Below are 21474 nucleotides of genomic sequence, written 5' to 3' on the forward strand. Positions count from 1 at the left end.
TTTTGAAAAGATGCAGTATTTTTGGTTTGGTGATGTCAATGTGATGCAGAGTCTGTGACGTGATTTTGAGTTTAAAAAGCAGCAGCTCTTACTGACTGCATGCAGATTGTTTCCAACAGTCAGGAGGACTAAATGAAATAAATGAAATGTTCACGTCTCATTTGCTTCAGAGCTATTATTAGCGTGTTTGCTCTTTGTTTTGATAGATCATGTTGATCATTAAACAACAGCTGCAGAGTAACCTGAAAAAATAGCCTTAATTTGAGCAGAAAGTAGATTTTGATACCTGAATTTAGCATTGGGCTAACAAAGAACAAGATGGGTAGATATTAGCTCACCTTTTTGAAATAGTAGAATTTCACTGTAATGCATAATGTAATGAGTCCTTAACTGTGTTTTAAATGATCTGTAGTTAAGATTAAACTCAACCTGGATTGACTTGTCCTTTAATTACAGATGTTGATGGCCGCCATAATGCTAAGCAAACCTTTAACAGATGATTAGCTTTTGTCTTTCAATAATAAAATAAACAATTTATAAACAAAAAGGCTATTCTAATGAACCTTGGTTCAGTAAGTCCAGCTATCATTAGCATTTTAGTTCATTCCAAAGATGTCAAATAATTACACTTTACCTGCAACCCTCCAGTTTTACTGTTGCTGAAAAGCATTTCTATGCTGCTTCATCATTCCTTCGTTTTTTCACAATAAGAGTCTCTAACAATGAAGCCTTTGTTCTTGTCTTATTTTGTGTGTTTTTTTTAGGATTTTGTGATCTACCTGATGAGCGGCACCACCACCATCTTTGGATGCTGCAGGGAGCACTGTAACGGAGAGGACGAGGAAAGGCTAAAGGTGGACATCCTCCTGTTCGCTCCTGATGTGCTGCCGCAGCACTGCTGCGTCAGACGCATCGACTCCAACATCCAGACCTCAGGAAAACACAAAAAGACTTTGACGATGCTGAAGCCCCTCCATGGTGCTCCCGTCACCAGAAACGGTTGCCCTCTGAATGAGGAAGTCGAACTGAATCCTGGAGATTTGGTTGGTTTGGGAAAAAACTACCTGTTTATGTTTAAGGATCCGACCACTACGTCAGGATCAGCTCATACTCCACTTTGGATGAGCAGACTCTGCCCGAGCTCCGACTCTAAGACCTCGTGTTTATCGTGTGGCTCTTGTGTGCCCATAAAAAAGCTCCAAAGGAAGCCCTTAGCTCCTTGTTGGAGAGACCTGGAAGGAACAGAGGCTTCCCTAAGCTACGAGCTAGAGCAGGAAGAAAGAGTCCTGCAGGAGATCCTGGACATGGTGGATCGAAGTGAGAATGAACCAAAACTAACTCCTGCTTTCCTGATGATTCTTTGCATTCAGCGCTCAGCCTCTGCTTTCGAGTTAACACACTTCAGACAGCTGCTACTCAGGATTGCCAGTCAGATCCAGCTTATTGCATGGGTAAGTAAAGAATTCTGCAGCTGGGAAGCTCAACATATACAACTAAACGGTGTATTTTCTATTGTAATTGTTTATGGGTTCCTCTTTTCAGGAGAAGACAAAGGAACTCGCCGCAGTCCAACCAGAAACGTGAGTCCAGCACAGTGGTTTAAATTCCAAGTTTCCAAAAAGTATGAGATTTACGCGGTCAGTAGCTACATTAGCTTGGAGCGTGTCACTTTAACACACCAGTCGGTTCAGATTCAGGAGCATTGCAATGAAATTGTAATCCGCTTCTTAGGATGAAATTCTTCTGAATGAGGTGAACTGAGCGGGTTGCACTTGTGCATGCCGCATCAACATGATGGATTTCCTGCTTTGAGCAGCTGAGCGCTACCAGAATATTCCAACTGGCGTGTTTACATGACGCCTGTCAGCTCTGATCAGCTGTTTTATTACGATTATTTTTCCAAATAATCGGTAAAATACAATTATTTTTTGTTTTGTTTTTTTTTAAATCCAAACACATTTCAATAGTCATGAATTTTTGTAATTGTAATCATAGCTAATGCTAGCTGACCGTTTAAATACCACTAGGCTACAGGGAAGATAGTGACTGCTAAATTAATCAAACCCCTTAAATCTGTTTCTGAATCTGACTTTTGTCGACTTTGAACCGCTAGCTTGAATGCATTATTCTGGTATTTAACTTGAAAGACCTACAGAAAACTCTGCAAAACTTTACTGAAAAAAACCTTGAAAGCCTGCAATGCATTTTTATTCTGTCCATCTAACACCACATATTGTAGAAACACTTTTCACTTTACAGTTGTATGTTTTTGGGGTCTGTCTATGCAAAGTCTGCACTAAACCACTAAATTCAATATGTAGGTCTTTTTCAACAAACTGATTCTAATTTAAGGTTTTTACATTTTTTAAATCCTTTTCGCACTCTTTAATAATTTAAAACATGCAAATCCAGCTATTAAAAGTATGACTTAGATGTCTCTTCTCACTTTAACTGAACAGGAGGGAAAAGAGTCACACTGGGAAACGAGGACATTGATTTAAAGTCAAAGGATTTTATTCATTAAAGCAGTTTATTCTGGAATTCATTAACTGGTTCATTCATCAAGCAATTGTCTCACTGGGCAAATATTAACACTAAAACTATTCTAATTTGGTTCTTTATCAGCTTGAAGCCCCATTCTTTTTTTTCTGCCCTTTTTGTTCGTGTCGATACTGATTTGTGCTTAATCTGATTTATTTTCAAGAACAGCAAATTGAGAAGATGTAGAAACAGCATTGAGCCTTTTTTCTCTGGTTTGAGTAGAAGTTTTGTCCTGCTGACTGAGGGGCGATGGAGCAGTTTGTCTAACATAGTTTTATTATTTTAGATAAAGACTAAATGTGGCTATAAAGTCTAATATTAGCATGCTAATGCTTTGATTTACTAAAATTGGAGATTGGAGGGAATAATACTTCTCAAATGACATTTTTCACCACAGGTTGAGGGTTTGAAAGGATGGAACAGAAATGTTGCTGCTCTCTGATCAGCCTTCCTGTTCAGTTTTCTCTCTGTCCCTCTAAGCCTTAATAATTTACAGACTTTAAAACATCTGGTTTGACACAGGACATGTATGGAATGAATTCTGTTCCATCATTGTTGCAGCAAAGAACAGGTTATGCACGTGGAAAAAAAAATTGCAATCTGGAAATTATACTTTAAAAACAATTCTAAATCAAAAAACGTTGTGAGATTAACTTTGCTGTTTTCTGGTATTTTATTTTGATTTTTTTATTTGACAAATTATAACCTCTTGTTTTTAAATGTCTCTTTCTCAGATAGTTTTACATTCTCTTTGCTTTAAGCCCAATACAAACGTTCACTCTTGACCAATAAAAATGTTGTTGCTAACGTCACTGCAGACCAATAAAAAACCATCTTCTTTCCTCACACATGAGGAAAGCGAACAAAACCGAACATAATTTTAAAACGATACTATTCGTAAAACTATATTTCAAGAGATTTCATTTGAAAAAATAAAATCTGAGAAAACAGCGAAGTTACTTTCCATTTCCACAACGTCTTTTCTTGACAAAGAAATTCTCTCCATAGAAATAACTGAGCTTTCTTACCTCAGTGACGGACTCCACATCAAAGTTTGTTCTTGGTAATCGAGGTTTTGTCACGCTTTGGAATGGTGGCTTCACAAACAAAAAAAGAAGTTGGATTTTTGAGTTTCTGATGGAGTGGTCAGAGTTAAAAACAAAAAACAAAAACCTATTGATCCCACAATGTTCAGTGTCAGTGGAAGCTGCATGTTCCTGGTAGAACTGGTATTCTTCTAATGATACCCACACTGAACGTTGAATTAATTTCAGACTTTTCACTCTTAGATTTTGAGCAAACTGTTGGAACCAAACGGCAGGAAAACAGCTTAAACATGATATTAATTTAAGACCAACGGCTGTAAACCTGTGTGATGAATTAGGACTGAACGAAACATCTGCCTGAATTAGCTTAAGTTATTTCTGCAGTCCTAAAAACCTCCGTTCGCTGCTTAAATAATCCCTTAAATCAAAAACAGACAAGTTTCAGCTGTAACTCCTGATTTCTTCCTCGTTAGGAGTGACGGACAGCCTGAAGAGATTCATCTGCTCAGCATGGAGCAGCTGATCCCAGGTCTGCGACCGTTGGTGCTGTGGATGGCCAACTCCATCGAACTGCTGCACTTCATCCAGCATGAGGTTCCTCAGCTGCTTCCTGGGAGACGGGAAAGTCTGGATGAAGGTGAGCGTTTGCTTTGACATTTTGAAAGCTGTTAAAGCTGCAATGGATAAAGATTAGAAAAGCACCTTATCATGTGTTTTCATCAGATCTTCTGGAGTCAGAGATGTCGTCCACTCGGATCGCCTGCGAGGAGGCCATGACAGTCCTGGAGGAGGTCATCATGTTTACCTTCCAGCAGTCTGTCTACTATCTCACAAAGGTTGGCTCCTGCCTACAGGCATACGCAGCATAAATCCTTTGCCAAAGTGCTTCACATCCCTTCGGACCGGTGAAACCTGGTTGTCTTTCACATGTGAAGCAGGAAACCTGATTGTGTAAACACAATATTCTGTTTTCGTTGAGCCTATTCCAGACAGAAAACACAATAACAGAATGGAAACACAAACCCGCCGCCAGGAAAGAGCTGTGAGATAGAGAGCGGGGTGTCCTTTCCACTCACAGCAGCATAAACAGTGACGACATGGTATCTGAAGGTTGCAGAGGTTTAACTGAATAAACCTGAATGCTTGATTTATTGGGAACTGCTGGGTTGACATCTGCACATGTTGTCTTTGGCAGAGTTAATAAAGAAGCTGCTTTTCTGATACACAAAGCGGTTAAAGTGTTGAGAGCCTTGGCTGTGTTTGCTTTGCCACAGATTATAGTTTATAGAAAACTGGTTTTAACCACAAAGATATGTTGACTTTTACTTAAACAGGAAAAATTAAAATGTTTGTGGCATAAAATCCTCATAATAAACACAAAAGTTTAAAGGGATAGTGTGTTACGAATTTGGCTTTTTATCAGCAAAAATCAAGCACTGCTTTCATAAATACATATTTTGCCAAAGTCTCATTATAACTGAATCAAAAATGAAAGTGCCAATAGCGCAGAATGAGTTGCTTCTAAACATGTAGGTGGTGGTGTCCCCTGTGCCGACTCCATCCTTCCCATCAGCTCATTTACACATGTACAACCAGAATATCACCCAGGTTACCATTAAATAGTGACATTATGGTACCAGAAGGACATTTCTATCCTTAAATCATTAAACATTGTAGGGCTGAAAAAATTAATCGTTATTAATTTATTTAGTAATTAATTAATCGTTAACTGGAATGCAGAGACTCTAAAACATGCCTTTAGCTGACGTAGAGACCCACTTAGAGCAATAATTATACCAAGATTGTAAAAGAAACATATACAAATTTTCAATTTAAGATAAAAAAAAAATTGTCTGTCAGTATGCTCTACCCAGAACTCCTCAAGTGGAAGAGTCTGAGTTCCACCTGGTTTAACCTGGTAAAAAAAATTCTTTAAAGAATCTTTGACTTTCCCATTATTTATCAATTAATCAAAAAAATTATCGACAGATTAATCGATTTGCAAAATAATCGTTAGTTGCAGCCCTAAATCATTATATAAAATAGTAATTACAACTTTTGTGATTGCATAGATGCCTTTACAGTGTTTCGTTATATTGCTTTTATTCCATATTTATCTGTATTTTAGTTGCATCGCTCTTTAGCTTATGCTATACTTGTACAATGAAATGCAGACAATAAACTAAAATGATGAAAAGAGTGAATGATGAGTTATATCAGGTCAGATATAAATCCAAAGCTGAAAATTGTGCTGCTTGAAGTATGTTATGGTATCCAGGAAACGTCTGGTACAGACCAGTGACATACCAAAAGGATTTTAAATGTGTTTTCAGAAAAGTCGTTATTCTTTTTTTTTTTTACAGTATAGTTTATTATGCTTTATAATGATTAGTGATATAAATAAGTCATTTCGTTCTTTCTGATTTATTTTTTTTAGACATTGAATTCCTTACACTTGGTTAACTCAAGCAAATGCAATCTACACTCGATAGAATCGAGCAGCTTCTAGCCAGTGAAATTAACTCATTTGGTCATGTGACACAACAGCTGTGCTCAGCGCTGTTGCCAGCTGAATGAGGATTATTTTTTTTGTTAAACAGAATTACAAAACGTCAGTTAGCTACTAACAGACATCTACTGTATTAGAGTTTTTCCTCTTATCAGAATGGGTGAAACAACTTAGCCAATCACAGCAAGAAGCGGCCGGCGGCAAACTCTTTTTCTTCTTCATCTGAAGAAGAAAAAAAGTTTGCCGCCGGCCGCTTCTCCCGGATCAAACCAAGAGCCTCGGCAGACAGGGGTGCCGTTACTAGCTATGATTGGCTCAGTTGTTTCACCCAGTCTGATAAGAGGAAAATCTCTAATAGCTGTCTGTTAGAAAAATTCCTCATTCAGCCAGGAACAGCGCTGAGCGTAGCCGTTGTGTCACGTGACCAAATGAGCTAATTTCATTGGCTAGAAGCTGCTGGACTCTATCGAGTGTAGAACGCTTCGGCTTGAGTTCACCAAAAGGTCAACACTTTTGCGGCTGAATTTTTGCAGCTGAATTTTTTTGCAGCTAAATTTTTTTCTGGTGAATTTTTACCAGATAAAAATTGAGTGTAAGGAATTCAATATCTAAAAAAATTCAGTATTTAAAATTCGGTGTTAAAAAAAAGGCAGATTCCAATGAGGCTGTTTTTCTTCCATATGTTTCTGGTTAAACATACGCAACTAATCTGAGGAGGTTTCAGGCTTTCTGCTGGACTGGTAAGATCATCCAGAATAGCAGCAAAGTTTATGTTGGTTTATGTTAGAAACAGGACAACTAGTCTGTCTCACAGCTAGTTAGTCTCACTGGACGAACTCTGCTGCAACCGTTATCAGCTGCTGTTCTTAACAAAATTCATGCCAGCAGGGGGGCCATAGCTGTTAGCTATTAGCAGTAGCTTCCTACTGAATACATGGAGGACACGCTTGTAACCTATTGGCATTAATAAAAACACTGAATTATGTACCGTTCTGTTCCTCCTCACCTGGCAGGATTTTCAAACCTTCCTTATATTATAATGTTCTAACAGTGAGGCCCCAAAGCATGCCTATCAGTTGTGTGTAATTCACTTAGCACACCACTAGGTGGGATAAATCTCACACACTGGGGCTTTAACTCGACAAATTCTGCAAAAGTTCAATGACGAGCTGCCGGATCTCATTGAGGACTTTTCCAATTTACAACCTTTCAGTTTCTAGATATAAGGTCTGAGTTCGAGACGAATGTAATAAAGTCAAGATGATCCATTTGAATTAGCTTCGGCTCACGTGGGCGTCTGCAGCTTTATGGCTCCCCTGGCTTATTTATGTGACTTTCACATGTTGGAGCCACTTCTTAGGACTGTCTGCTTTGTGTCAAAACCAGCAGGCTTTACAGCTCAGACATTTTTATTCTCAGCAACAACAACATGAGCTCCTACACTTTGATGTTTAGATTTATTTTAAAGAGTTCGTGTCTGATGTTGCTGTAAAATTAAGGAGCCGGTCAGGATATACAAGCTGCTTAACTGATGCGTCTGCTAAATACGGACTTGGTGTCATTAGAAGAACTTTAAAGCCTTCTATCATTTAACTTTCTAAATAACCAGAAGCAGACGGAGAACTGAGCTGTTTTATTTGCTAAACCATCTGTGGGAAGTGCCTGAAACACCGCCACCCTCATAGTGACTGTTGGAGGAAGGTGGGGAAGGAAGCAGGAACAGTCTGTTCTCTTGTTTTAAAACTATGGGATATTTGCAACAACTTTACTCTAAAACTTAAGTACAAAAAATAAATAAATCAGGTTTTGTTGAAGGCTTGAGCTATTGCTGAAAGCAGATTTGATGTATTTACGTTATAGATTAGTAATCAGATCACGCCGCTGGGTAGTGTATTTATAATCTCTTGTTTCTTATATCCATTTATACAGATCTGGATTTGTAAAGATTGTAGATTTTCCATTTGGTTTAAAAATGGGTTGATCAGCAGCAAGAAGCTCTTTCCTGCAGAGGAAAACAAGCTGTCATCAGAGAACACAGAGGAAAGGGAGGGAGGAGCACAAAAAGGTCTTTCCTTTGATTTCCTGTAGACGACCGAATGTTCAGACTGGATTCCTTTACCTCTCCTCCACATCAAACTACTTATTATTGAACTGGAAATGAAACGGGCTTAAAGTTACCTCAGCCTGAGCAAACATGTTGGCATGTGAAACGTTTTCACATCCTGTCTGTAAAAATCTTCCACCATCTGTTATTTCTCAGCATGTGGTCTCATGATAACACCTGCTCAGCGTCTCAGGAAAGCCTCAGCTGACCTGTTGCTTCATGCACAGAGTTACTGCAGGCGGATGGTTTGCTCCAGCAGCGTGAGCTTTTTATCGCTCTTCATGTGTGTTTTCTGTCGGTGCCAGAGAAGTGCCAAAACAAACACTTTGACCACCACAGTAATAAAAGCTGATATTCTGTTTGAGGTCAGTAAAAAGCCTCACCAGCTGATCCTGTTCTTTTTAGACTCACCAAGTTGTTTTAAATGCCTTGAACTTTTTCATAAGATGCATTTCATTCGGTTTTCTAGCAATTGGATCACAACCTTCAACTAATAAAACCTCAGTTAACAGTTTAACCTCAACATTCAAAGGCAGCTGTAAACAAATGGGTTTTTAACTTTGACTTAAAAGAACTCAAACTTTTAGCACCTTTAGGGTTTTCTGGGAGTTTGTTCCAGATCAATGGAGCAGAGGAACTAAATGCTGCTTCTCCATGTTTGGTTCTAGTTCTGGGTGGACAGAGTTTGCTGGAACTAAAAGACCTGAGTGGTTTCGGATGTTGATACACTGACAACAGATCTACAACAGCTATCCATTCGGTGATTTATAGACTAACAGGAGGATTTTAAAGTCTATTCTCTGAGCTACAGGGAGTCAGTGTAAGGACTTCAGAACTGGGCTCTACTTTCTTAGTTCTAGTGAGAACACGGGCAGCAGTGTTTTAGATCAGCTGCAGCTGTCTGATGGACTTTTTTGGCAAACCTATGAAGACATGATTGCAGTGATCAATTCTAATCCTTTTCTAGATCCTGATTGGACTTTAGTCCTTTAATCCTGGAGATGTTCTTCAGGTGATAAAAGGCTGACTTAGGCTACGTTCACACTGCAGGCCTTGATGCTCAATTCCAATTTTTTTTTTAATCCATGGAGGACGCAATGACGTCACAGGCCAGCGTGCTCTATGTTTACAGAAGTAAACATGGATGGTAGTGCAGGCGCGGATCTAGCGGTCTTTTCCAACCATGAAAACTCAATCTTTTCAATATGGTTAAACATAAATACTGCTCTCCGCATCATCGTCTGCCATGGTTGTTGTTTTTCTTGCCGCTTCTGCGTAGCAAGACCAAGAATAGTGACCTTTGTCGGGTATTAATGGCCTTCAGGTCGGATGAATGTGACCTGGCCGTTCAGACACAGGTCGCATTTGAAAAGATCAGATTCATATCGGATTCAGGACCAGATAGCCAAGTGGCCTTGGTCAGATTGGATAAAATCGGACCTGTGTTGTTCAGACAGTCATGAAAAGATAAGATCCAGGTCGTATATGGGCAAAAAAATTGGATTTGGGTCACTTCAGGCTGCAGTGTGAACGTAGCCTTAGTGGCTTCCTTTATGAGCCTCTGAAGGTTCAGGTCTGAGTCCATGATGACACCCAGACTTTGGCCACAATCAGTGGTTTCTAGCTGTAATAGTTGAAGCTGTGAGCTACAGTAGCACCCATTCCAAATGGCCCTTCCCAGTCGAATGGCAGCCCACACCCCTGCAACTCCCAGCAAAACCCCCTCCAACTTCCAGCCATTGGCCTTCTCCTGGGCGTTCCGTTTTTTACTCTGACTCCACCCTTTCACTGAATTAAAGGCTCTGACCAGGAGATGATGCTTGTCTTTAGACCTTAATGTCTACAAATATTGACAGAATATTTAAGTACAAAGATGGATGGAATTGTAGCGGACCAGCCAAGGACCCATCAAGGAAACTGGGGACATTTTGAATGGCTACTACTGTAAGTCTCGATAGTTCCTTTTTTGGTCCAAAGATTAATATCATTATTAGTGCATCCACATATTGAGCATCTAACCAACACTCTGATGGGTTCATAGTCACCTGGTGACATTGTGTCGCCTGCATAGTTATAGTAACTGATCTGGTTGTTTGCTATAATCTGAGCTAAGGGGATCCTGTAGATCAGGGGGGCTCAAGTCCAGTCCTCAAGAGCTACTATCCTGCAAGTATTTCATGCAACCATTTTTAACACACCTGAATCAAATGAGTGGCTCGTTACCATGCCTCTGATGAGCTAATGGGGGATTGAGCATTTAGATTCAGGTGTGCTAGAGAAGAGATGCATATAAAAGTTACAGGATGGTAGCTCTTGAGGACTGGACTTGGGCACCCCTGCTGTAGATGCTGAATAGGAGGGGCCCCAGAATGGACCCTTGAGGGACCCCACATGTGATTTTTCTGCTTTCCGATTTAAAGTTCCCCACTGACACGCAGAAGTCCCTGTCCTTTAGGTGGGATTTAAACCAGTCCAGTGCTGTAACAGAAAGGCTGCCCCAAGTTTCCAGAAGCTCTGATAAAATCAAATGATCAACAGAATCAAACGTTGCACTGAGGTCCAATAATAGCAGCTCTGTTGTTCTTTATTTGTTCTTAGTATAACATGTCATCAGTGATCACAGTTCCGAGATATCAGCCTAACTGGATCAAGTCATAACTGTGAAAAATTAGTTTTATGACATGCTCTGTCTTTTCTGTGAATCCCTCCCAGTCTGAGTAAATATGGAGTTATGTTCCGTTTAGACCCAGACCGTGTCAGAATGATCCATCCAATCATGTAACGCTCTCCTCTCTTTACAGAGTATGTATTCAGCCCTGACTGGTCTGCTGGACGGGAACCCGTTCACCGAACATGGTCAGCTGCAGGTGCCTGAAAGCCTCAGCAGCATCCTGGAGGTCCTCAAGGAGGCGCTGAAGCTTCTTACGGCCTTCCAGGTGCATCCAGACATCTCACTTCAGCTCTGTGCCTACCTGTTCTTCTTCATCAATGCATCACTGTTCAACACCCTCATGGAGAGAGGTAATCTCACACTTTATCTTCAAAGACCAATTTCTAGCTTTCTGAGGGATTTTAATCAGGATTATAGTCTTCTGCTTGTTTTATTTTTACTTTAGTTACATATTATTACATGTTTTACAGAAGATAAAGGTGATAGCTACGGTTTGCTAATTCCAGGTTAGCATTAGCAAATATTTAAGTTGCCTATTCAGAAGAAAAGCAGCAACCTGAGATTAGCAACCTCCGCATTCTCTTTGTTTCCTCAAATGAGTCAATATTAAATCCTTCTGAAATTATCTTCAAACTCATGGTTAATCAGTTTTAGAAGAAAAATAAATAAAGCTAATTTAGATCCCATTTTATACCTCTTTTTCTTGCAAAAGTACGCATGAGAATTTGACCCTTTTGTCTGCTTGTTCATGTGGACGTAGCGTTAGCAATATTATATATTAGCCATGGTTCTATAAATAGTTTCCTAGAGAATAGTGTGATGATAACATGGTGGGCTAATGTTAGCACCCTTTGCTTGATGATGTAAATACAGGAAGACAAATGAAACTCTCCATGAGCCCTCATGAGCTTTTCTGGTTCAACATAATGACATAATAGTTGCTTAGGAAATGTTTTGTTTTTGAATAAATAATCATTTTGGTGTAAAAGTTTTACTAGCTATGACATTTAAGATGCACTAAATGCAGCATTAAAATAGCATTAAGCTTTTTCCTGCCAATCTTTTTCTAAAGACAACAGCTGCCTTCTCCTGGTCACACCATTAGCAGTGTCATGCTTGAGGTGATGTTATTATTAAAAACTCTGATTCAGACTTTAGATTTCTGTAGTTTTTGCTCTGTGATACATGGAGCTCTGAGGAAAGGCTGCTTAATACATATCGCCTTCCCAGTGTCACTGTGTGCATGAATTATATTGATAAGAACTTTATGGAAGTAAAAATTTAGCGTTTGTCATTAATACGCAACCTACATGCAATAAGATTTCCATCTGGGATTAGGTTGATGAGGAGACTTCATCTCACAGCTGACACTGCTGATAAAGGTCACAGAGATCACCAAAACGAATAAATCCAATCCCCTTTACAGTCTGGTCCAACCTTTAAGATTTATTCACTTAAGTCAAATATAGTTTCTGTAAAGCCGAGCATACACTGCACGATTCTCCAGTCGTGCGAGAATTTTTCGATCGGACCAACTTTCAGCCCGTGCGTCTGTAGTGTACAGGGGGTAACGAGGGGTGATCAGCCTCTCACAACCACCTCACGATCAGGAATCGTAAGGTCGGGAGAAAATCAAACATGTTTGAAGGTGTTGTTTGGTTTTGGGCAAATCGCTCAGTGCACAAACAAGGATTCTTCTTTTCCTTCCTCTCAAACGAAAACACAGAAGCATGGCGGGGGTGCAATGAGTGAAATTCAGTTCTTTCTGTAAAATTGACAAACCGTAGCAGCATTGTTTGCTCAGCCATGTTTTTGTCCAAATACGTTGGCGCTTTTTCTTTTTAGGGCTCTCAGCACAAAATTGGCAAGGCAGGCCGATTCACTCTAGTGAGCTTCATATTCCTCTTCTACTGGTTTGGCTTCCGGATAGACGAGTCCGAGTAGCAACATCTCACTGCGGCACTGAGTCCGACCTGGTTTTTAAACTACAGGTTAAGCAGGTAGATCGCATCAGAGCGTATGGCCCCACAGTGTGAGAACATAACTCATGAGCTATGAACTTTTAAACCCTGTGGTTTCGTCGTAAAGTGTGAGCTGTAGCTGCGTACAACAATTTAAAATATTGCAGTGTATACCCGACTTTAGTGGAACAGTGGCTCTTCTCAGGGTTTGAATCTCTGTAATCATAATCAGAGCGTCTACATGCTCTTACAATTTTTTTTTTCTAGCAAGTAATTCTTTACAGTAAGACTACCTAAAGATGCTGTTATGAACGTGGAACGACACGTTGCTGTGCGTGGAGGAGTGGGACCATCTGAACACGCCCTCTCAGTGAAAGCAGAAGGATTTTTGCAGACACATCTTTCTCCTGTGAACTGAAATGATCTATTTTTACGTGTTTCTTCACTGGATTATCTTTACATTTCTAAAGTTGTTTCATATGTGTCCCTTTGCTTTTTCTAAAGTTTTGATTTTATCAGAACTTATTAAGTTGCCCTTAAACACAGAAACGCGTTTTAATTTTGGATTAAAGAAAGTTAGAGGGGATTTGGAATAAAGAGCCTCCTGTACCTCAGTTGCTCTATTTCTCCTATTTTATATTTGATAGAAAGTTTCTCCCTGCTGCATTTCTGCTGGGTTCCTTAAAATGGATTAGTACTAAAATATATTGTTATAATAAAGATGTAAGGTGCTCTTGTTTAAATGAAGGTTTTGTTGTTCAGGATCCGTGGCTGGGTTCTACCAGTGGTCCCGCGGTGTGCAGATCAGGGCCAACCTGGACCTGCTGATGGACTGGGCCCAGAACATCGGCCTGGGTGACATAGCCGGCGAATTCTTCCAGAAGCTCTCTGCTGCTGTCAATCTGCTGGCCACACCCAAAGAAACGCTTCTGCAGGTCAGCAGACATCCGCTTCTCTTTTCCTGTTTGTCTAAGCACAGGCGGGTGTAGCCCTGATAGCAGAGTCATGCTGATGTCAGCCTTACTGTTTGTCTTCTCTTTAAGGTGTCAGAAGGACCCATTTTGTTTATACATCAATTGTCTTCATCTTTTAAATGTCTCATATTCTTTTTTTTTTTTTTTTTTTTTACCAATGCAAATCCAGTGATTGGCTCTTTGTAAATACTGAGAAAGGTTCTGAATGTGGACTCTGGTTCATTGTCCTACTACCACTGAGAGAAGGAAACAACTAGCAGAAACCCAGTCAGTTCAAACACTAAAATGCTCAACTCATGACATCAGCGGTCCCATTTCTTAAGTTTATATAAACCAGAATAATGTTTAACTTGTTACCAGTTCAGATCCCCTTGACTCTTTAAAAAAAAGGATTTTATTGGATGGTCTAAGGTGTTCTAAGTGTTTCATTATCAGTCAGGAATTAAACACCAAATAGATCATAAACAACGCAGCAAATAAAAGAACAAGTGGTTGATAATTGTGTTGTGGTCAGCTTTAGCTTACTGCTGTAGCTTAAGTCCTAATCCTCCTCTAAGTTACCTCTTCAGATCTTGTTTACTTTTCATTGGACTGGAAGAAGCCAAAGTTACGCCGAGTCAGAGTAGAAAACAGACCAATAAATAGATCCAGGTGTAAATTATTATGTTTCTTTAAAAGCTCGTATAAACCAGCCTCATTTCTGACTCACATGTTTTATTGCCCCTGAATCTGTTGCCTCCCATCATGTTGAGTAGATTTTTTTTTTTTTGCTGGGTAGATGCCACGGCGGTCATGTTATGCCAACTCATGTTGAGTAAGGTGTTTAGATCCCAGCCTGCGTGTGAACACAAGGAGCTTTAGGATTCTTTAGCTCCTTAATTTGGTAACAACACACAGATGGATCAGTGTAAGTCACAAGGACTTTAGTTATAGATAGAAAAACAGTTTGAAGAGGTTCAACTAAAGGAGCGGCTTTTAAAGAAGGCCCAGGCCACTTCAACCAATATTAAAGCTTCAGTCAAGTTTTCTTTAAAAAGATATATGGTTTAAATCTAAGGTCCCCAAACTTTTCAGCTTCTGACTCACAAAATGGTTCCTGACTCAGTTTATAATTCAAAGTACCGGTATTATGAATATTTTCAATTAGCTGTGGTGTAATGATATTAAAATCAACATTAAGAACCAAAGTAGTTAGGCTTCATTTTAAGTGATGATTTATATATCTTCAAACACTTTGACCTAAAAGTTTATGTTTTGGTTTAGTTTCTGCCGTGGATCTCCAAACCCCGGCTATAGACTGTACCATCTTTTGCCCTTTTTGTGGCCAATTCTCCAGTCGTGCACGAATTTTACGATCGGGCCGCGTTTCAGCCTCACCCCGCGTCGTGTACAGTAGTATACAGGGGTAACAAGAGGCGATCAGCCTCTCGTTCAGGGGTACTCTCATACTCACCTCCTGATCAGGAATCGTAAGATCAGGAGAAAATCAAACATGTTTGAAAATCAGCAGTGGTAAGGTGTTAGTGGACAAATCCTGCTGCTGAAGCAGAGCTACGTGCCGATTTAACTGAACCTCAGAACTGTGCATGTGCAAAACCAGGGAGTTCTGCTTCTTCCAGATTGATGAGTCCGACTAGATTCATGAGTCCAGAATCAGTGCCATCTCTCTGCTCTGAATCCGACGTGGTTTTTGGAGTTTTCTCATCAGAGCGTCAAGCCGCACAGTTTGAGAAAATGCATTATGAGCTGTGAACTTTTAAACCCTGCGGTTTCGTCGTACAGTTTGAGCTGTAGCTGTGTGCAATGATTGAAAATAACCCTCAACTTTGGGGAATCAATGGTTTAAAGGGTTAATTAAAGGGATGCCAGTTTGACCAGCCTCCAGTCTATACCGCCATTTTCTACCTGCTTGTCAGCATTTTACCCTTCCTACTTTGATTTTAAACCAAGAAAATAATCAATATCCTTCTGTCAGTAATAAAACGTTTCTTATCAGTTATGACAGAATAATCTATAAACTTTCGCTGAGCTCAAACATTTATTTACATTATTTTCTGAAAATCTCCCAGCGTGTTTCAACAAGCTGTGATTCTTCTCCCTGAGTTTTACCTTTTTATAACTTTTCATTTCTTTGCTATTTTCTACAAATACACATTACAATCATTCCAGTTTGTATTTCTAAATTATTAATATAGAAGTAATATAATTTATTATTCTCCATGTCGTGTGTTTCATCTATTTTTCTCTGAGGGAAACATGAGATTTAAATCACTGGTTGAACCTAAATACCTTGTTGGTAGATTTTATTCATATGAGTCACATATCAGCATTTCCTTTAATTGGATAATAAAGACTCCTGTTTGAATGAACAAAGCATTCCTTTGCAATAAGCTACTCACATTGTATATTTCTATATGGTTTAAGAGCTGAAATGACGTCCATTTCCAAGATACGACTATATGTTTAGTGGCACTCAGAGTACAACTAATTTGACCCTTTGGAGGATCAGGTGTTTCTGAAGTGTTTTAGATATGAGATCTTTAGGTAGGGAGGGGGGCACCTGCTTTCAGGACATGACTCAAATCTTAAAAATCCAACAGAAGCTCAGCAGCGGCTTTGTCTCGTCTCCTCAGAGGGCAGCCTGGTTGCTATGAGGCTGCTGATTTTACAGACATCATGTCTCTGGAATGAGTTTGCTCTCAGTGGTCGTTAGAAGGGGACACGCCCTCCACGGCTTCTTAGTTTTCCATTTACGGATCTGCAGCGGCTCGCTGGCTGGCACTGTGGTAAACCAGACCAGACTGATGTGGCTTTGGTTGCTTGTGGATGGATATTTTAGAGCAGCATGGTTGCCCAACAATAACTGGCAGACATAATATTCAGAAGCATCTTTAGGTTTCTGTTGTTTCTGAGAAGCCTGGAAACATCCCTTCCACTCAGACTCAATCAGTCAGAGCAGCTCTCTACTTATGGTTCTGTTGTCGCCCCAGAAAGTCTGGCTAAAGTCTGACTTCCTCAGAGTCGGTTTGGACGGTCAGAAGAAAACAGATGATGATCAGAATGTTTGTTTTTGGTGAAATCACCCAATTAGTGTTTATTCATAAGCAGCAGCTTTCCTTAAGTCATGAAAAAAATCCCGTCTGGACTTTTTCCAAACTAAACACTTTCACAACATCAGGTCAAATCTCACGGTGTGCTAAACAAAAGGGATGTTCTAAAATGAAACCCAACACCCACATTTCATAGCGCAGAAACAAAAGAAGAGCTGCAGGAGATCCAATCGACACTTTAACCACTACTTATTCATCACCGCTATGAAATATTTTCCCATGAGTTTTCTTACCACATCTGTCGGTGGGATAATGGAGTTTAAACATGTTCATTCAGTCTCTGTTAACCTTATTTTACATGTTTAGAGAGAAAGACTGTTTGTCTGTGTAGCAACCCTGATGACGGGAAAGTTACGGTTCAAACTGTTTAAAGAAAATCAGTAGGTAGCTTTACATCAGTGGCCACAAAAATTACATGTGGCGTTCCCCAAGGGTCCATCTTAGAGCCCCTCCTATTCAGTATTTACACGCTTCCCATAACTGAACAACAATATAAATTACCATAACTATGCAGATGATACACAGCTATATATTACAGTACGATTTTACCAGCTGTGTATGAACTCAGAAGCGCTGGGTATATAAATAGAAAAGATAAATAGAGAAAAGTCGATTGATTGGTGCAAAAATGTTCTTCTCTTGAATCAAAACAAAACTGAAATGATATTTTTGGACCAAAGGAAGAGCATTAGAAGAAGCTTCAGATAATTCAGCTAGAAAAAAGCAATCAGTTTCTAAATCTGGGTGAAGTGACGGTCCGAACCTGAACCTTCAGAGGCTCATAAAGACAGGAACAAATATTTATTAAAGGACTAATTTGTCAGCAGGACCTTGAAAAACGAATTCCTGCTTCGTTCATCTTTAGTAAATTCCTTTAGATGAATTGCTTACTTCCAAAATACATTACAGACTTCTGTTAGAGGATCAACAGCCAGACCTCTCAGGTCTTCCCTATTATGCTGAAATGCTCTGTATGAATAAACTTTTTTCCTGTTTGCTGATGTTCCTGTGCCCCTCCAGGCCTCCTGGGCTTCCCTCAGGACCGAGTTTGCGGCTCTGAAACCAGCCCAGTTGCACCACATGCTGCGGGAGTACAGCGCCGGTAAACCCTGTCCGAGCGGATGGACTCCATCAGCAGATGACATGGAAGACGCAGTCAGCACTGGTGAGCTCTGGGGACAGACACCAACTGCATCACCCTTTTTTTTTTTCTTTTTGTCATGCCAATCATTTCCTTAAAATAACTCAGAGGTGTTGCATTGGGTTCTGGTGCATTTAGAGGTTAACTTTGGATATTTTGAGGTAAAGTGTAGATTTTACTCCAGGATTTACCTCGATGTCTTCGGTTACGTTTGGACCAGCCTCTACAGGAATCTGCCTTTCAGATATATTCAGACCCCTTAAACCACCAAACCTAAGAAGTGTGGAGTGTGTTTGTATTCAGTCCCACTGGTGAATTGGGACTGTAGTAGGGCTGAGGCTGATGACGTTACACAAGCACACAGAGCCCAGAGTAGTAAGTTAAAAGTTCTCTTTTCTGTTGCCGTTGTTCTATAAAAGCACCTTTTTTAGGGGGATTGGCCGGGGGGTGGCTCTTTTTTTTGGACAGTAGGCTGACAGGAAAGGGGGTATGAGAGAGGGGGAGACATGCGGCAAAGGACCAAGGGCCGGATTCAAACCTGGATCGGCCGCGTCGAGGTCTGAGAACTCCATACATGGATTGTGTGCGCTAACTGCTGCACCACCAAACCACGCCCATAAAAGTTCATCTTCAGATAATTTAGGCGAAAAATGTATACCTTTAAGCTTCACTATATGGCCGATTAACGGCAGTCAGGGCTAACGTTAGCCCGTCTGCAGCAGCCCTCTCTCTGCATAGCCGTTTGTGAAGAACCGCTGGCTTTGATGGCGATTTTTTTGTTTTATTTGTTAAAATGTTTTATTAATTTGTATCTGACTGTCCTTTATAATTCCTTCACTGAATGAAAAAAGTAAGAGTTTATTATTATCTAGCGACTATTAATAACAGGAGGTGAAATGCAGCTCCAGATCAGCCGAGGGTGTGGTGACGTCACGAGTACGCTTATGTTCCAATTTCCCGTATTTATGCTGCTTGCTCCTGTTCTCCCTCAGTCCATGCTTTCCTGTGTTCTTGTCAAGTACTTGGCGAGGACACAAGTCTGTAATCGCGTTCTTGTGAATTGAGAAATTGCCTTTGTTTCTGCCTTTTTTTAGTTTAGAGTATTATAGCATTCACATTGCATTCTCACAGGAAATCCAAGTTTTTCCAGTTAAAATTATTTTTTTTATTTTTATATTTCCAAACCTTTTTTGTTTTTTGTTTTTTTTTCTTCTTTTTACATATTTCATGCTTTTGTCTTCAGTGAGGCAAGAAAATGCATTTGTATTGGCCCGCTAGGGCGTTAGCAAAGACGTGTTTACTGGTCAATGTGTTACAAAAGCGAGCATTTGTATTGAGCTTCAGAGAATATGTTCTGGGGATAGCAATTTGAAAAGAATGCTATACTTAAACTTTAATCTAAGAAAGTAATCTGAAAAATTAAACTTTTTTTCAGTTGAAATGTTTTGAAAGTTTATTTTCTGTTTTTTTTTTTCCAATTTCCTTTGACAATTCCTGTTTTGCAACAATAATGGAACAAAGGTTACTCTATATTTCTGAGGCCTTTAGAAAGAAGTAGAGTTCATTCTGAGGTTAAACAGCAGATAAATTTATGCTGTTCAAAATCTGAACTTGTTCAATGTGAAAAAGACACTTTATATATAATTTATGACTTAATTTAAAATTCAGTTAAAATGCTATAAAAGCTGTAAAAACAATTAAATAATTTGTGAAACATCTAATTTAACTTCAGGTAAAAGCATCCTGCACCATTTTTTCCCCTGGGGGGCAGAACCAGTTTTGGATCCGCTGTTCTCAGGATATTAGTGTTTACAGTAAACTGGAGCAGGAATCAGAGCAAGTCTTATATAGCGTACATGTTGAGACTTGGTATTTGGCATGCAGGCCTGCACAACACCTCACGATAACATGACTGTTAGAGGTCTAATGAAATCGCGTGATAAAATGAGGGGAAGCGAGTGCATCTGAAAACAGTCCGGAGTTGGCAGGGCGTCAGCTGGTTTCACCGATACTGTTTTCGATTAAAAACGGCACATTCCCTGTTTTATGAACGCTGCTTGAAGCAGCTGAACAGCATCTTAAAAGCTCTGGAGGCTGCTTTGTTGTTGAACGAAAAACTAAATCAGGACAGAAGAATTACTGCAGGTTAATGTGAACCTGTAATCCATTCCTGCCAGCCTGTCTCCTCCAATCAGCCTTATTGCTCAGATATATGTCTTCCTGCTGTTTAAAATGAGACCCTTAAAGGCAAATAGGGGAGCTTCATTTCTAAATGCAAGGTTGTTTTATTTGTAGGCCTTCAGTAAAAACTGTCTGCAGTCGAGAGTAACGGTTCCTCCTTCTTTACAGCCGACATCCTGGAGAGCTTCGACAACCACCCGCCTCTCATCCTGCCCAGCAGCTCGTTTCACCTGGAGCTGGGTAAAGCCATCCTGGAGCCGGCTCTTTTTGAACAGCTCTCTAATCTGCAGGAATTTATTGGCAGGCTCGCTAACAGTGAACCCCGGGCCCAAAGTTCTGCTCAGGAACAGGTAACCATCTTCCTGTGACCGGGTCAGGAAATGAGCTGCTGGGTTGGTTCAGCATCGGTCTCTGATTTACTCATGTCACCCGAAATCAGGTTTCTCAGGGTTCCAGCAGTGACAGTCCTTCAGCCCATCAGACGCTCTCCGAGGCTGAGACTTGCCCCAGTCCAAAAGCAGATTCTGACCTCGCCTCCTCTGTAGACCCAGGTCAGACTCTAGGCTCTCATGGTGGCCTGAGCAGCTGTGAAGCAGTTCTGGCCCAAAAGCTGAAGAGCCTGCAGCTGCAGAACTCCCTCCCTGGCCCGGCCGACACAAGCTACCATAAGAGCCTGGCTCTGGACCCTTCCTGCCTCCTCACCCCACCCAACACCCCGCAGGGTATGGAGCTGGCTGAGCTGGAGGCGGATCTGCGGGAGGGTGCCCATCAGCTAAAGAAAGGTAACTGAAGGTTTAAAGATCAGATCCCAGATGGATCAGGTTACTGTTTTAGTCCTAATGAGTCCAAACTGATCTTTCCTCTAATGTAAAACAGTATCTGATATTTACTGCAGCTATGCTGCTTTCGAGCTAAACTGTAATAGATCTTGGTGTCATGGGCTGGATTTTGACCTTTAACCTTTCCATCCCTAGGTAAACTGTTCAACTGCAAATTTCAAAGGGTCTCCTGGATCTTATTGTGGAGGCCAAATTAACTTTAGTCAACATACAATTAAGAATCGGTTCAGAAACCTGAGGTCATAAAGGAGGGTCCTACTGGACCAACTATTGTTATAGGTCAGAAGTCATGGATTACCTGACCAGCTGGCTAATCTGAACCCAACTGGATTTAAAACATTTATAAATTACTGCATGTTGACCGACAGTGTCTAAACTTCCCTTGCGTCGCTTCTCC

General features: G+C 40.3%; 1 protein-coding gene across 1 annotated transcript in view; it reads left to right on the plus strand.

The window, feature by feature from the left end:
• Positions 1–21474, plus strand: part of LOC107103132 (ras-associating and dilute domain-containing protein-like) — a 49159-nt gene that overhangs the window by 15239 nt on the left and 12446 nt on the right. Inside the window, exons 5-13 of the mRNA XM_015402666.1 lie at positions 765–1451; positions 1543–1580; positions 4061–4224; positions 4311–4423; positions 11002–11221; positions 13595–13767; positions 17937–18081; positions 20407–20588; positions 20678–21020. Coding sequence (XP_015258152.1) covers positions 765–1451; positions 1543–1580; positions 4061–4224; positions 4311–4423; positions 11002–11221; positions 13595–13767; positions 17937–18081; positions 20407–20588; positions 20678–21020 — 2065 coding nt within the window. The remainder of the gene's footprint in view (positions 1–764; positions 1452–1542; positions 1581–4060; positions 4225–4310; positions 4424–11001; positions 11222–13594; positions 13768–17936; positions 18082–20406; positions 20589–20677; positions 21021–21474) is intronic.

Source organism: Cyprinodon variegatus, unplaced genomic scaffold (genome assembly GCF_000732505.1).
Source record: "Cyprinodon variegatus isolate N-32 unplaced genomic scaffold, C_variegatus-1.0 Scaffold1380, whole genome shotgun sequence".
Lineage (NCBI taxonomy): Eukaryota > Metazoa > Chordata > Actinopteri > Cyprinodontiformes > Cyprinodontidae > Cyprinodon > Cyprinodon variegatus.